This window comes from Cinclus cinclus, chromosome 35, assembly GCF_963662255.1.
Source record: "Cinclus cinclus chromosome 35, bCinCin1.1, whole genome shotgun sequence".
NCBI classification, from domain to species: Eukaryota; Metazoa; Chordata; class Aves; order Passeriformes; family Cinclidae; genus Cinclus; species Cinclus cinclus.
Genome location: NC_085080.1, coordinates 966,588 through 983,919, shown reverse-complemented (window position 1 = coordinate 983,919; position 17,332 = coordinate 966,588). Strand labels below are relative to the sequence as shown.

Below are 17,332 nucleotides of genomic sequence, written 5' to 3'. Positions count from 1 at the left end.
GTTCCCAATCCCAATTTTGGGGATCCCACTCCCAATTTTGGGGATCCCAATCCCAATTTTGGGTTCCCATTCCCAATTTTGGGTTCCCATTCCCAATTTTGGGGTTCCCAATCCCAATTTTGGGTTCCCAATCCCAATTTTGGGGTTCCCAATCCCAATTTTGGGGTTCCCATTCCCAATTTTGGGATTCCCAATCCCAATTTTGGGATCCCAATCCCAATTTTTGGGGTCCCAATCCCAATTTTGGGGTTCCCAATCCCAATTTTGGGGATCCCAATCCCAATTTTGGGTTCCCAATCCCAATTTTGGGGATCCCAATCCCAATTTTGAGTTCCCATTCCCAATTTTGGGGTTCCCAATCCCAATTTTGGGGTTCCTAATTCCTTTTTCCCAGTGGACAACCTGGACCCGAATTTCCAGAGCGACGCCCAGAGCAAGCGCTCGGCTCTGCACGCGGCGGCCCAGAAAGGCCACCTGGAGATCTGTCACCTGCTGCTGCAGGTGAGGGCACCTGGGGGCACCTGAGTACACCTGGGCTCACCTGAGGTACACCTGTGGTACACCAGAGGTACACCTGAGTATACCTGGGGCACCTGGGCGCACCTGGGGGCACCTGAGTACACCTGGGCTCACCTGAGGTACACCTGTGGTACACCTGAGGTACACCTGAGTATACCTGGGGCACCTGAGGCCACCTGGGGGCACCTGAGTACACCTGGGGTACACCAGAGGTACACCTGAGTATACCTGAGGGCACCTGGGCTCACCTGGGGGCACCTGGGGTACACCTGGGGTACACCTGAGGTACACCTGAGTATACCTGAGGGCACCTGGGCGCACCTGGGGGCACCTGGGGTACACCTGGGTGCACCTGAGGTACACCTGAGTATACCTGAGGGCACCTGGGCTCACCTGAGTACACCTGGGGTACACCTGAGGTACACCTGAGTATACCTGAGGGCACCTGGGCCCACCTGGGCACACCTGGGGTGCACCTGAGGGCACCTGGGGGCACCTGGGCGCACCTGAGGTACACCTGAGTATACCTGAGGGCACCTGGGCTCACCTGAGTACACCTGGGGTACACCTGAGGTACACCTGAGTATACCTGAGGGCACCTGGGCTCACCTGGGCACACCTGGGGTACACCTGAGGTACACCTGAGTATACCTGAGGGCACCTGGGCTCCCCTGAGTACACCTGGGCTCACCTGAGGTACACCTGAGTATACCTGAGGGCACCTGGGCTCACCTGAGTACACCTGGGCTCACCTGAGGTACACCTGAGTATACCTGAGGGCACCTGGGCTCCCCTGAGTACACCTGGGGTACACCTGAGGTACACCTGGGGTACACCTGAGGTACACCTGAGTATACCTGAGGGCACCTGGGCTCACCTGAGTACACCTGGGGTACACCTGAGGTACACCTGAGTATACCTGAGGGCACCTGGGCTCACCTGGGCACACCTGGGGTACACCTGAGGGCACCTGGGGGCACCTGGGCGCACCTGAGGTACACCTGAGTATACCTGAGGGCACCTGGGTGCACCTGAGTACACCTGGGGTACACCTGAGTACACCTGGGGTACACCTGGGGTACACCTGGGGTACACCTGGGGGCACCTGGGGGCACATCTCAGTGCTCCCAGTACAGGCCAGTGGGGAGTCAGCGCTGGTCCGTACTGGTCCATACTGGTCCGTACTGGTCCTCACCGGTCCGTACCGGTCCGTACTGGTCCGCACTGGTCCATATGGTCCTCACTGGTCCGCACTGGTCCATACTGGTCCATACTGGTCCATACTGGTCCGTACTGGTCCGTACTGGTCCATACTGGTCCATACTGGTCCGCACTGGTCCGCGCTGGTCCGTACTGGTCCTCACCGGTCCGTACCGGTCCGCACTGGTCTGCACTGGTCCATACTGGTCCGTACTGGTCCATACTGGTCCGTACTGGTCCATACTGGTCCGTACTGGTCCGTACTGGTCCGTACTGGTCCGTACTTGTCCGTACTGGTCCATACTGGTCCGTACTGGTCCGTACTGGTCCGTGCTGGTCCGTACTGGTCCGTACTGGTCCATACCAGTCCATACCGGTCCGTACTGGTCCGTACTGGTCCGTACTGGTCCGTACTGGTCCGTACTGGTCCATACTGGTCCGTACTGGTCCGTACTGGTCCGTACTGGTCCATACTGGTCCGTACTGGTCAGCGAGGGTGAGCGGTCCCTCCGCAGGCCGGAGCCAACATCAACGCTGTGGACAAGCAGCGCCGGACGCCGCTGATGGAGGCCGTGGCCCACGACCAGCTGGAGGCCGCGCGTTACCTGCTCAGGAGGGGCGGCTGCGTCTACAGCAAGGTGACGTCGGCGCCCCGCCCCGTGACGTCGGTGCCCCGCCCCGTGACGTCGGCGCCCCGCCCCGTGACGTCGGCGCCGCCTCCTGGCACCCCCACCCCCCCTGCCCCGTGGTGTCCCCGTCCCCTCTGTGACGTCACCGCGGGCTCTGTGGCGATGTCGTTTCCTCTGTGACGTCACGCTGTCCTCTGTGACCTCGCCATGTCCTCTATGACATCACGCTGTCCTCTGTGACGTCACGCTGTCCTCTGTGACGTCACGCTGTCCTCTGTGACCTCACCATGTCCTCTATGACATCACGCTGTCCTCTGTGACGTCACGCTGTCCTCTATGACCTCGCCATGTCCTCTATGACATCACGCTGTCCTCTGTGACGTCACGCTGTCCTCTATGACCTCGCCATGTCCTCTATGACATCACGCTGTCCTCTGTGATGTCACGCTGTTCTCTATGATGTCATCCCATCCTTTATGATGTCACCGTGTCCTCTGTGACATCATCACACCTTCTGTGATGTCATCATGCTCTCTATGATATCATCATATTCTCTGCGGTGTCACTGGAGTCTCTGTATGATGTCATCACCCCATATGACATCAAAGCTCCTCCCTATGACTTAATCCCAATCTGTATGACATCACCACTCCCTGTGGACATCACCCCACGTATGACGTCATCACCCCATATGAAATCACCACCTGTGCCTGTGTATGACGTCACTGTTTCCTCCTATGATGCCACCTCATTCCCCTATGACGTCATCACGGGTCCCTGTGACGTCACAGGAAGAGGACGGCTCCACCTGCCTGCACCACGCGGCCAAGAACGGGAACCTGGAGATGGTGGAGCTGCTGCTGAGCACGGGGCAGGTGGACGTCAACGCCCAGGTGAGGGAGGGAGGGACCCTGAGTGACCCCTGAGTGACCCCGAGTGACCCCGAGTGACCCAGAGTGACCCTGAGTGACCCCGAGTGACCCCTGAGTGACCCCGAGTGACCCAGAGTGACCCTGAGTGACCCTGAGTGACCCCTGAGTGACCCCTGAGTGACCCTGAGTGACCCCGAGTGACCCCGAGTGACCCCTGAGTGACCCTGAGTGACCCCTTAGTGACCTTGAGTGACCCCGAGTGACCTTGAGTGACCCTGAGTGACCTTGAGTGACCCTGAGTGACCCCGAGTGACCCCGAGTGACCCCGAGTGACCCTGAGTGATCCCAAGTGACCCCGAGTGACCCCGAGTGACCCCGAGTGACCCCGAGTGCCCCCCAGGACAGCGGGGGCTGGACCCCGATCATTTGGGCGGCCGAGCACAAACACATCGAGGTGATCCGGCGGCTGCTGACCCGCGGGGCCGACGTCACCCTGACCGACAACGTGAGAGCACTGGGACGTAGATACTGGGAGCACTGGGAGCACTGGGAGATAGATACTGGGAGCACTGGGAGGGACTGGGAGCGCTGGGACATAGATACTGGGAGCACTGGGAGTGCTGGGACATAGATACTGGGAGCACTGGGAGGGACTGGGAGTGCTGGGACATAGATACTGGGAGCACTGGGAGGGACTGGGAGCGCTGGGACATAGATACTGGGAGCACTGGGAGGGACTGGGAGCGCTGGGACATAGATACTGGGAGCACTGGGAGTGCTGGGACATAGATACTGGGAGCACTGGGAGGGACTGGGAGTGCTGGGACATAGATACTGGGAGCACTGGGAGGGACTGGGACATAGATACTGGGAGCACTGGGAGTGCTGGGACATAGATACTGGGAGCACTGGGAGCGCTGGGACATAGATACTGGGAGCACTGGGAGGGACTGGGAGTGCTGGGACATAGATACTGGGAGCACTGGGAGGGACTGGGACATAGATACTGGGAGCACTGGGAGGGACTGGGACATAGATACTGGGAGCACTGGGAGGGACTGGGAGCACTGGGACATAGATACTGGGAGCACTGGGAGGGACTGGGAGCACTGGGACATAGATACTGGGAGCACTGGGAGGGACTGGGAGCGCTGGGAGATAGATACTGGGAGCACTGGGAGGGACTGGGAGCGCTGGGACATAGATACTGGGAGCACTGGGAGGGACTGGGAGTGCTGGGACATAGATACTGGGAGCACTGGGAGGGACTGGGACATAGATACTGGGAGCACTGGGAGGGACTGGGACATAGATACTGGGAGCACTGGGAGGGACTGGGAGCGCTGGGAGATAGATACTGGGAGCACTGGGAGGGACTGGGAGATAGATACTGGGAGCACTGGGAGCACTGGGAGATAGATACTGGGGATACTGGGAGATCCTGGGACACACCCATTTTTAACCCCCAAATTATTGAACCCAAAAAAACGAATTTTCTCCCCTCCCCCCATTTCCCTCCCCCAAACCCCCATTTCCCCCCCCACCCTCCTTTTTGCCCCCCCCACCCCCCATTTCCCCCCCCCCAAACTCCCCATTTTTTCCCCCCCATCCCCCATTTTGCCCCCCCACCCCCCATTTCCCCCCCCACCCCCCATTTCTCCCCCACCCCCCATTCCCCCCCACCCCCCCCATTCCCCCCCATCCCCCATTCCCCCCCCACCCCCCATTTCCCCCCAACCCCCATTTTCCCCCCCCAAACCCCCATGTCTCCCCCTCACCCACCATTTCCCCCCCCACCCCCCATTCCCCCCCACCCCCCATTTTTCCCCCCCACCCCCCATTCCCCCCCCAAACCCCCATTATTTTCCCCCCCACCCCCCATTTCCCCCCCCGTCCCCCATTCCCCCCCCACCCCCCATTCCCCCCACCCCATTTCCCACCCCCCATCCCCCCCCCAACCCCCCATCCCCCCCCCACCCCCCATTTCCCCCCCCAAAACCCCCATTTTTTTTCCTCCCCACCCCCCATTCCCCCCCCACCCCCCATTTCCCCCCCATCCCCCATTCCCCCCCCACCCCCCATTTCCCCCCCCAAACCCCCATTTTTTTCCCCCCCGCCCCCAATTCCCCCCCACCCCCATTTCCCCCCCCCCAACCCCCCATCCCCCCCCCAACCCCCCATCCCCCCCCAAACCCCCCATCCCCCCCCCAAAGGAGGAGAACATCTGCCTGCACTGGGCGTCGTTCACGGGCAGCGCCGAGATCGCCGAGGTGCTGCTGAACGCGCAGTGCGACCTGCACGCCGTCAACTTCCACGGGGACACGCCCCTGCACATCGCGGCCCGCGAGAGCTACCACGACTGCGTCAGGTGCCGGCGCCACAGGGACGTTCTTGGGAATTTTTGGGAATTTTTGGGAATTTTTGGGAATTTTTTAGGATTTTTTACGATTTTTTGGTGATTTTTTACCATTTTTTGGTGATTTTTTATGACTTTTTGTGGGGTGTTTGGAGCAGTTTGGGAGTTACCACGACTGCTTTGGGTGCCGAGGCCGCCGGGAGATTTTTGGGAATTTTTGGGAATGTTTTAGGATTTTTTTGGGATTTTTTACGATTTTTTGACGATTTTTTGACGATTTTTTGACGATTTTTTGACGATTTTTTGGTGATTTTTTATGACTTTTTGTGGGGTGTTTGGAGCAGTTTGGGAGTTACCACGACTGCGTCAGGTGCCGGGGCCACAGGGACGTTCTTGGGAATTTTTGGGAATTTTTGGGGATTTTTTTGGGGTTTCTTACGTTTTTTTGACGATTTTTTGACGATTTTTTGGTGATTTTTTATGACTTTTTGTGGGGTGTTTGGAGCAGTTTGGGAGTTACCACGACTGCGTCAGGTGCTGGGGCCACAGGGACGTTTTTGGGAATTTTTGGGAATTTTTTAGGATTTTTTTGGGATTTTTTGACGATTTTTTGACGATTTTTTGGCGATTTTTTACCATTTTTTGGCGATTTTTTTATGACATTTTGTGGGTTGTTTGGAGCAGTCTGGGAGTTACCACGACTGCGTCAGGTGCCGGCGCCACAGGGACGTTCTTGGGAATTTTTGGGAATTTTTGGGAATTTTTGGGAATTTTTTAGGATTTTTTACGATTTTTTGGTGATTTTTTACCATTTTTTGGTGATTTTTTATGACTTTTTGTGGGGTGTTTGGAGCAGTTTGGGAGTTACCACGACTGCGTCGGGTGCCGAGGCCGCCGGGAGATTTTTGGGAATTTTTGGGAATGTTTTAGGATTTTTTTGGGATTTTTTACGATTTTTTGACGATTTTTTGACGATTTTTTGACGATTTTTTGACGATTTTTTGGTGATTTTTTATGACTTTTTGTGGGGTGTTTGGAGCAGTTTGGGAGTTACCACGACTGCGTCAGGTGCCGGGGCCACAGGGACGTTCTTGGGAATTTTTGGGAATTTTTGGGGATTTTTTTGGGGTTTCTTACGATTTTTTGACGATTTTTTGACGATTTTTTGGCGATTTTTTACCATTTTTTGGTGATTTTTTATGACTTTTTGTGGGGTGTTTGGAGCAGTTTGGGAGTTACCATGACTGCGTCGGGTGCCGGCGCCACAGGGACGTTCTTGGGAATTTTTGGGAATTTTTGGGAATTTTTTAGGATTTTTTTGGGATTTTTTACGATTTTTTGACGATTTTTTGGCGATTTTTTACCATTTTTTGGTGATTTTTTTATGACATTTTGTGGGTTGTTTGGAGCAGTTTGGGAGTTACCACGACTGCTTTGGGTGCCAGGGTCACAGGGAGATTCTTGGGAATTTTTGGGAATTTTTTGGGATTTTTTGGGGATTTTTTGGGATTTTTTTGGGGTTTCTTACGATTTTTTGACGATTTTTTGACGATTTTTTGGCGATTTTTTACGACTTTTTGTGAGGTGTTTGGAGCAGTTTGGGAGTTACCACGACTGCGTCAGGTGCCGGCGCCACAGGGACATTCTTGGGAATTTTTGGGAATTTTTTGGGATTTTTTTGGATTTTTTACAATTTTTTGGTGATTTTTTACCATTTTTTGGTGATTTTTTATGACTTTTTGTGGGGTGTTTGGAGCAGTTTGGGAGTTACCACGACTGCTTTGGGTGCCGAGGCCGCCGGGAGATTTTTGGGAATTTTTGGGAATGTTTTAGGATTTTTTTGGGATTTTTTACGATTTTTTGACGATTTTTTGGCGATTTTTTACCATTTTTTGGTGATTTTTTATGACTTTTTGTGGGGTGTTTGGAGCAGTTTGGGAGTTACCACGACTGCGTCGGGGGCCGGGGCCACCGGGAGATCTTTGGGGGATCTCTGAAATTCGGGGACATCTCACAAATTCGGGGAGGGGTCCCTGGATTTTGGGAGGGGTCCCTGAATTTGGGGAGGGCTCCCTGAATTTGGGGAGGGGTCCCTAAAATTTGGGATGGAAACGAGGAGAAAATCCCTGAAATTTGAGGCAGTTTTTTGGGGAATCCCTGAAATTCGGAGACATCTCAGGAATTCGGGGAGGGGTCCCTGAATTTGGGGAGGGGTCCCTGAATTCGGGGAGGGCTCCCCGAATTTGGGGAGGGGTCCCTGAATTTGGGGAGGGGTCCCTAAAATTCGGGATGTAAAAGAGGAGAAAATCCCTGAAATTTGCGGCGGATTTTTGGGGGGAAATCCCTGAAATTTGGAGACATCTCAGAAATTCGGGGAGGGATCCGTGGATTCGGGGAGGGCTCCCTGAATTTGGGGAGGGGTCCCCGGATTTTGGGAGGGGTCCCTGAATTTGGGGAGGGGTCCCTAAAATTCGGGATGGAAACGAGGAGAAAATCCCTGAAATTTGCGGCGGATTTTTGGGGGGAATCCCTGAAATTTGGAGACATCTCAGAAATTCGGGGAGGGATCCGTGAATTCGGGGAGGGCTCCCTGAATTTGGGGAGGGGTCCCCGGATTTTGGGAGGGGTCCCTGAATTTGGGGAGGGGTCCCTAAAATTTGGGATGGAAACGAGGAGAAAATCCCTGAAATTTGCGGCGGATTTTTGGGGGGAATCCCTGAAATTTGGAGACATCTCAGAAATTCGGGGAGGGATCCGTGAATTTGGGGAGTGGTCCCTGGATTTTGGGAGTGCTCCCTGAATTTGGGGAGGGGTCCCTGACGCCCCCCTGCCCCTCCCCAGCCTGTTCCTGTCCCGAGGGGCCGATCCCGACGTCCGGAACAAGGAGGGCGATTCCCCCCTGGACCTGACCCCGGAGCGTTCCGAGGTCTGGGTGGCTCTGCAGCTCAACAGGAAATTGAGGCTGGGGGCTGCGGGGAGGGCCCTGCACACCGAGCGCATCGTCAGCAGGTCTGGGGTCCAAGTTGGGATTTTTGGGAATTTTTTGGGAATTTTTGGGAATTTTTTGGGATTTTTTAACGATTTTTTAACGATTTTTTCTGGGTTCGGTTTGGGGAGGTTTTGGGGGGTCCCAAATTGAGGCTGGGGGCTGCGGGGAGGGCCCTGCACACCGAGCGCATCGTCAGCAGGTCTGGGGTCCAAGTTGGGATTTTTGGGAATTTTTTGGGAATTTTTGGGAATTTTTTGGGATTTTTAACGATTTTTTTAATGATTTTTTCTGGGTTCGGTTTGGGGAGGTTTTGGGGGGTCCCAAATTGAGGCTGGGGGCTGCGGGGAGGGCCCTGCACACCGAGCGCATCGTCAGCAGGTCTGGGGTCCAAGTTGGGATTTTTGGGAATTTTTTGGGATTTTTTGGGAATTTTTTGGGATTTTTAACGATTTTTTAACGATTTTTTTCTGGGTTCGGTTTGGGGAGGTTTTGGGGGGTCCCAAATTGAGGCTGGGGGCTGCGGGGAGGGCCCTGCACACCGAGCGCATCGTCAGCAGGTCTGGGGTCCAAGTTGGGATTTTTGGGAATTTTTTGGGAATTTTTGGGAATTTTTTGGGATTTTTAACGATTTTTTTAATGATTTTTTCTGGGTTCGGTTTGGGGAGGTTTTGGGGGGTCCCAAATTGAGGCTGGGGGCTGCGGGGAGGGCCCTGCACACCGAGCGCATCGTCAGCAGGTCTGGGGTCCAAGTTGGGATTTTTGGGAATTTTTTGGGATTTTTTGGGAATTTTTTGGGATTTTTAACGATTTTTTAACGATTTTTTTCTGGGTTCGGTTTGGGGAGGTTTTGGGGGGTCCCAAATTGAGGCTGGGGGCTGCGGGGAGGGCCCTGCACACTGAGCGCATCATCAGCAGGTCTGGGGTCCAAGTTGGGATTTTTGGGAATTTTTTGGGAATTTTTTGGGAATTTTTGGGATTTTTTGGGATTTTTTAACGATTTTTTAACTATTTTTTTTGGGTTCGGTTTGGGGAGGTTTTGGGGGGTCCCAAATTGAGGCTGGGGGCTGCGGGGAGGGCCCTGCACACCGAGCGCATCGTCAGCAGGTCTGGGGTCCAAGTTGGGATTTTTGGGAATTTTTTGGGAATTTTTTGGGAATTTTTGGGATTTTTTTGGGATTTTTAACGATTTTTTAACGATTTTTTTCTGGGTTCGGTTTGGGGAGGTTTTGGGGGGTCCCAAATTGAGGCTGGGGGCTGCGGGGAGGGCCCTGCACACCGAGCGCATCGTCAGCAGGTCTGGGGTCCAAGTTGGGATTTTTGGGAATTTTTTGGGAATTTTTGGGAATTTTTGGGATGTTTTTGGGGAATTTTTTGGGATTTTTAATGAATTTTGATTGGATTTTTTAACGATTTTTTTGGGTTTTTTTGGTGGGATTTGGGGCGGTTTTGGGAATTCAGGGACGAGTTTGGCATTTGGGAATTTTCCCATTTGGGAATTTTTCCATTCCTGGGTGAATTTTGGGATATTCTGGGTGGATTTCTGTGGGAATTTTTTTCCCCCATTCCCTCTGGAATTTTCTCCCCATTCCCTCTGGAATTTTTCCATTTCCGGGCCGATTTTTGTGGGAATTTTTCCATTTCCGGGCCGATTTTTGTGGGAATTTTTCCATTTCCGGGCCGTTTATTGTTGGAATTTTTCCATTTCCGGGCCCATTTTTGTGGGAATTTTTCCATTTCCGGGCCGTTTATTGTTGGAATTTTTCCATTTCCGGGCCCATTTTTGTGGGAATTTTTCCATTTCCGGGCCGTTTATTGTTGGAATTTTTCCATTTCCGGGCCGTTCTTTGTGGGAATTTTTCCATTTCCGGGCCGTTTATTGTGGGAATTTTTCCATTTCCGGGCCGTTTATTGTGGGAATTTTTCCATTTCCGGGCCGTTCTTTGTGGGAATTTTTCCATTTCCGGGCCGATTTTTGTGGGAATTTTTCCATTTCCGGGCCGTTTATTGTTGGAATTTTTCCATTTCCGGGCCGTTTATTGTGGGAATTTTTCCATTTCCGGGCCGTTTATTGTTGGAATTTTTCCATTTCCAGGCCGTTTATTGTGGGAATTTTTCCATTTCCGGGCCGATTTTTGTGGGAATTTTTCCATTTCCGGGCCCATTTTTGTGGGAATTTTTCCATTTCCGGGCCGATTTTTGTTGGAATTTTTCCATTTCCGGGCCGATTTTTGTGGGAATTTTTCCATTTCCGGGCCCTTTATTGTTGGAATTTTTCCATTTCCGGGCCCATTTTTGTGGGAATTTTTCCATTTCCGGGCCCATTTTTGTGGGAATTTTTCCATTTCCGGGCCGTTTATTGTTGGAATTTTTCCATTTCCGGGCCGATTTTTGTGGGAATTTTTCCATTTCCGGGCCGTTTATTGTTGGAATTTTTCCATTTCCGGGCCCATTTTTGTGGGAATTTTTCCATTTCCGGGCCGTTTATTGTTGGAATTTTTCCATTTCCGGGCCCATTTTTGTGGGAATTTTTCCATTTCTGGGCCGTTTATTGTGGGAATTTTTCCATTTCCGGGCCGTTTATTGTTGGAATTTTTCCATTTCCGGGCCGTTCTTTGTGGGAATTTTTCCATTTCCGGGCCGATTTTTGTGGGAATTTTTCCATTTCCGGGCCGTTTATTGTTGGAATTTTTCCATTTCCGGGCCGTTGATTGTGGGAATTTTTCCATTTCCGGGCCGTTCTTTGTGGGAATTTTTCCATTTCCGGGCCGTTTATTGTTGGAATTTTTTCCATTTCCGGGCCGTTTATTGTGGGAATTTTTCCATTTCCGGGCCGATTTTTGTGGGAATTTTTCCATTTCCGGGCCGTTTATTGTTGGAATTTTTCCATTTCCGGGCCGTTTATTGTGGGAATTTTTCCATTTCTGGGCCGTTTATTGTTGGAATTTTTCCATTTCCGGGCCGTTTATTGTGGGAATTTTTCCATTTCCGGGCCGTTCTTTGTGGGAATTTTTCCATTTCCGGGCCGTTTATTGTTGGAATTTTTCCATTTCCGGGCCGTTTATTGTGGGAATTTTTCCATTTCCGGGCCGATTTTTGTGGGAATTTTTCCATTTCCGGGCCGTTTATTGTTGGAATTTTTCCATTTCCGGGCCGTTTATTGTGGGAATTTTTCCATTTCTGGGCCGTTTATTGTTGGAATTTTTCCATTTCCGGGCCGTTTATTGTGGGAATTTTTCCATTTCCGGGCCGTTCTTTGTGGGAATTTTTCCATTTCCGGGCCGTTTATTGTTGGAATTTTTCCATTTCCGGGCCGTTTATTGTGGGAATTTTTCCATTTCCGGGCCGATTTTTGTGGGAATTTTTCCATTTCCGGGCCGTTTATTGTTGGAATTTTTCCATTTCCGGGCCGTTTATTGTTGGAATTTTTCCATTTCCGGGCCCATTTTTGTGGGAATTTTTCCATTTCCGGGCCCATTTTTGTGGGAATTTTTCCATTTCCGGGCCGTTCTTTGTGGGAATTTTTCCATTTCCGGGCTGTTCTTTGTGGGAATTTTTCCATTTCCGGGCCGTTTATTGTTGGAATTTTTCCATTTCCGGGCCGTTCTTTGTTGGAATTTTTCCATTTCCGGGCCGTTCTTTGTGGGAATTTTTCCATTTCTGGGCCGATTTTTGTGGGAATTTTTCCATTTCCGGGCCGTTTATTGTTGGAATTTTTCCATTTCCGGGCCGATTTTTGTGGGAATTTTTCCATTTCCGGGCCGTTTATTGTTGGAATTTTTCCATTTCCGGGCCCATTTTTGTGGGAATTTTTCCATTTCCGGGCCCATTTTTGTGGGAATTTTTCCATTTCCGGGCCCATTTTTGTGGGAATTTTTCCATTTCCGGGCCGTTTATTGTTGGAATTTTTCCATTTCCGGGCCGTTTATTGTGGGAATTTTTCCATTTCCGGGCCGTTTATTGTTGGAATTTTTCCATTTCCGGGCCGTTTATTGTTGGAATTTTTCCATTTCCGGGCTGATTTTTGTGGGAATTTTTCCATTTCTGGGCCGATTTTTGTGGGAATTTTTCCATTTCCGGGCCCGTTTATTGTTGAATTTTTCCATTTCCCGGGCCCATTTTTGTGGGAATTTTTCCATTTCCGGGCCGTTTATTGTTGGAATTTTTCCATTTCCGGGCCGTTTATTGTTGGAATTTTTCCATTTCCGGGCCGTTTATTGTTGGAATTTTTCCATTTCCGGGCCGTTCTTTGTGGGAATTTTTCCATTTCCGGGCCCATTTTTGTGGGAATTTTTCCATTTCCGGGCCGTTTATTGTTGGAATTTTTCCATTTCCGGCCCATTTTTGTGGGAATTTTTCCATTTCCGGGCCGTTTATTGTTGGAATTTTTCCATTTCCGGGCCCATTTTTGTGGGAATTTTTCCATTTCCGGGCCGATTTTTGTTGGAATTTTTCCATTTCCGGGCCGTTTATTGTTGGAATTTTTCCATTTCCGGGCCGTTTATTGTTGGAATTTTTCCATTTCCGGGCTGTTTATTGTGGGAATTTTTCTATTTCCGGGCCCATTTTTGTGGAATTTTTCCATTTCCGGGCCGTTCTTTGTGGGAATTCCCCCCGTTCCCCCCGGGACCCCCCCCGAATTCCCTCCTTTTCCCGGAATTCCGCTCAGGGACGTCGCGCGCGGCCACGAGAACGTTCCCATCCCGTGCGTGAACGGCGTGGACGAGGAGCCGTGCCCCGAGGATTACAAATACATCGCTGAGAACTGCGAGACGTCCACCATGAACATCGACCACAACATCACCCACCTGCAGGTACTGGGAGGGACTGGGATGGACTGGGAGGGACTGGGATGGACTGGGATGGGACTGGGATGGACTGGGAGGGACTGGGATGGGACTGGGATGGACTGGGGAGAACCACGAGACGTCCACCATGAACATCGACCACAACATCACCCACCTGCAGGTACTGGGAGGGACTGGGAGGGACTGGGAGGGACTGGGATGGGACTGGGATGGACTGGGATGGGACTGGGATGGACTGGGATGGGACTGGGATGGACTGGGATGGACTGGGATGGGACTGGGAGGGACTGGGATGGGACTGGGATGGACTGGGGAGAACCACGAGACGTCCACCATGAACATCAACCACAACATCACCCACCTGCAGGTACTGGGAGGGACTGGGAGGGACTGGGAGGGACTGGGATGGACTGGGATGGGACTGGGATGGACTGGGATGGACTGGGATGGACTGGGATGGACTGGGATGGACTGGGGAGAACCACGAGACGTCCACCATGAACATCGACCACAACATCACCCACCTGCAGGTACTGGGAGGGACTGGGAGGGACTGGGAGGGACTGGGAGGGACTGGGATGGACTGGGATGGGACTGGGATGGACTGGGATGGACTGGGAGGGACTGGGATGGACTGGGAGGGACTGGGAGGGACTGGGATGGACTGGGATGGACTGGGATGGGACTGGGAGGGACTGGGACTGGGACTGGGATGGGACTGGGAGGGACTGGGATGGACTGGGAGGGACTGGGATGGACTGGGAGGGACTGGGAGGGACTGGGATGGGACTGGGATGGACTGGGATGGGACTGGGAGGGACTGGGATGGGACTGGGATGGGACTGGGAGGGACTGGGATGGACTGGGAGGGACTGGGATGGACTGGGAGGGACTGGAGGGACTGGGATGGGACTGGGATGGACTGGGATGGGACTGGGAGGGACTGGGATGGGACTGGGATGGGACTGGGAGGGACTGGGATGGACTGGGAGGGACTGGGATGGACTGGGATGGACTGGGAGGGACTGGGATGGACTGGGATGGGACTGGGATGGACTGGGATGGACTGGGATGGGACTGGGAGGGACTGGGATGGACTGGGATGGGACTGGGATGGACTGGGATGGGACTGGGATGGGACTGGGAGGGACTGGGATGGACTGGGAGGGACTGGGATGGGACTGGGATGGACTGGGACTGACTGGGCATTCGGGTAAATAATTTTTGGGTAAATTCTGGATAAAATTTGGGTGAATTTTGGGTGAATTCTGGGTCAGTTTTGGGTGAATTTTGGGTCAATTTTGGGTCAATTTTGGGTCAGTTTTTGGGTGAATTTTGGGTGAATTTTGGGTCAGTTTTGGGTCAGTTTTGGGTGAATTCTGGGTCAGGTTTTGGGTGAATTTTGGGTCAGTTTTGGGTAAATTCTGGGTCAGTTTTGGGTGAATTTTGGGTCAGTTTTGGGTGAATTTTGGGTGAATTTTGGGTCAGTTTTGGGTGAATTTTGGGTCAGTTTTGGGTCAGTTTTGGGTGAATTCTGGGTCAGTTTTTGGGTGAATTTTGGGTCAGTTTTGGGTCAATTTTGGGTCAATTTTGGGTCAATTTTGGGTCAATTTTGGGTCAATTTTCGGTGAATTTTCGGTCAGTTTTGGGTCAGTTTTGGGTGAATTCTGGGTCAGTTTTGGGTGAATTCTGGGTCAGTTTTGGGTGAATTCTGTGTCAGTTTTTGGGTGAATTTTGGGTGAATTTTGGGTGAATTTTGGGATTTTTGTGCCCTCCCAGCACTGCACCTGTCAGGACGATTGCTCCTCCTCCAACTGCCTCTGTGGGCAGCTCAGCATCCGCTGCTGGTACGACAAGGTAAAAATAAAACCCAAAAAAACCCCAAAAAACCCAAAAAATCCAAAATTTGGAACCTCTGGGAACTTCCTAAAATGGTAAAATTAAAAACAAACAGAAAAAAACCAAAAAACCCCAAAAAACCCCAAAAAACCCCCAAAAAACCCAAAATTTGGAACCTCTGGGAACTTCCTAAAATGGTAAAATTAAAAAAAAAAACAGAAAAAAAAAACCAAAAACCCAAAAAACTCCAAAAAATCCAAAATTTGGAGCCTTTGGGAAGTTCCTGGAATGGTAAAAAACAAAAAACCCCAAAAATTGTGATGAGATTTTTATCAATTTTGGGGGTTTTTTTCAGCTGTTTTGGGGCGATTTTAGGGTGATTTTGGGGTAGTTTTGGGGCGATTTTGGGGTGTTTTTGGGTGATTTTTTGGGGTGATTTTGGGCTGTTTTGGGGTTGATTTTTCGGGGTGATTTTGGCGTGTTTTGGGATGGTTCTGGGGTGATTTTGGGATGGTTTTGGATGGTTTTGGCTGTTTTTGGGATGATTTTTGGGGTGATTTTGGGGTGGTTTTGGGATGATTTTTGGGGGTGATTTTGGGCTGTTTTTGGGCTGGTTTTGGGATGATTTTTAGGGTGATTTTGGGGTGATTTTGGGATGATTTTTGGGGTGATTTTGGGATGGTTTTGGGGTGTTTTTGGGATGTTTTTGGGATGATTTTTAGGGTGATTTTGGGGTGATTCAGGGCTGTTTTTGGGATGATTTTTAGGGTGATTTTGGGATGATTTTTGGGATGTTTTTGGGATGGTTTTTAGGGTGATTTTGGGGTGATTTTGGGGTGTTTTTGGGATGGTTTTGGGATGATTTTTAGGGTGTTTTTGGGATGGTTTTGGGATGGTTTTGGGATGATTTTTAGGGTGTTTTTGGGATGGTTTTGGGATGATTTTTAGGGTGATTTTGGGGTGATTTTGGGGTGTTTTTGGGATGGTTTTGGGGCAATTCTGGGCTGTTTTTGGGATGATTTTTAGGGTGATTTTGGGGTGGTTTTCGGATGGTTTAGGGGTGATTCTGGGCTGTTTTTGGGATGATTTTTGGGGTGATTTTGGGGTGTTTTTGGGATGGTTTTGGGATGATTTTTAGGGTGATTTTGGGGTGATTCTGGGCTGTTTTTCGGATGGTTTAGGGGTGATTCTGGGCTGTTTTTGGGATGATTTTTAGGGTGGTTTTTGGCTGTTTTTCGGATGGTTTAGGGTGATTCTGGGCTGGTTTTGGGATGATTTTTGGGGTGATTTTGGGGTGTTTTTCCCCACCCCCAGGACGGCAGGCTGCTGCAGGAGTTCAATAAAATCGAGCCCCCCCTGATCTTCGAGTGCAACCAGGCCTGCACCTGCTGGAGGAGCTGCAAGAACCGCGTGGTGCAGAGCGGCATCAAGTGAGCCAGAAACCCCAAAAACCCCAAAAACTGAGCCAGAAACTGAGCCAGAAACCCCAAAAACTGACCCTGAAACTGAGCCAGAAACCGACCCTGAAACTGACCCCAAAAACTGACCCTGAAACCCCAAAAACTGAGCCAGAAACTGACCCTGAAACTGACCCTGAAACCCCAAAAACTGACCCAAAAACTGACCCTGAAACTGACCCTGAAACCCCAAAAACTGACCCTGAAACTGACCCTGAAACCCCAAAAACTGACCCAAAAACTGACCCAAAAACTGACCCAGAAACCCCAAAAACTGACCCAAAAACTGACCCTGAAACCCCAAAAACTGACCCTGAAACTGACCCCAAAAACTGACCCTGAAACCCCAAAAACTGAGCCAGAAACTGACCCCAAAAACTGACCCAGAAACCCCAAAAACCGACCTGAAACTGACCCTGAAACCCCAAAAACTGACCCTGAAACTGACCCAAAAACTGACCCTGAAACCCCAAAAACTGACCCTGAAACTGACCCTGAAACCCCAAAAACTGACCCTGAAACTGACCCTGAAACCCCAAAAACTGACCCTGAAACTGACCCTGAAATCCCAAAAACTGAGCCAAAAACCCCAAAAACTGACCCCAAAAACTGACCCTAAAACCCCAAAAACTGACCCAAAAACTGACCCTGAAACTGACCCAGAAA

At 51.2% G+C, this 17,332-nt stretch overlaps 1 protein-coding gene across 1 annotated transcript in view; it reads left to right on the top strand.

Annotated features, from left to right (window-relative positions):
* LOC134055796 (histone-lysine N-methyltransferase EHMT2-like) overlaps nt 1-16,643 on the top strand; it is a gene marked incomplete at its 5' end in the record, with an annotated part of 39,504 nt that extends 22,861 nt beyond the window's left edge. Inside the window, 9 exons of the mRNA XM_062512255.1 lie at nt 395-501; nt 2,235-2,357; nt 3,140-3,241; nt 3,621-3,725; nt 5,434-5,588; nt 8,418-8,585; nt 13,232-13,376; nt 15,150-15,227; nt 16,524-16,643. Coding sequence (XP_062368239.1) covers nt 395-501; nt 2,235-2,357; nt 3,140-3,241; nt 3,621-3,725; nt 5,434-5,588; nt 8,418-8,585; nt 13,232-13,376; nt 15,150-15,227; nt 16,524-16,643 — 1,103 coding nt within the window. The remainder of the gene's footprint in view (nt 1-394; nt 502-2,234; nt 2,358-3,139; nt 3,242-3,620; nt 3,726-5,433; nt 5,589-8,417; nt 8,586-13,231; nt 13,377-15,149; nt 15,228-16,523) is intronic.
* Nucleotides 16,644-17,332: the final 689 nt, after the last annotated feature.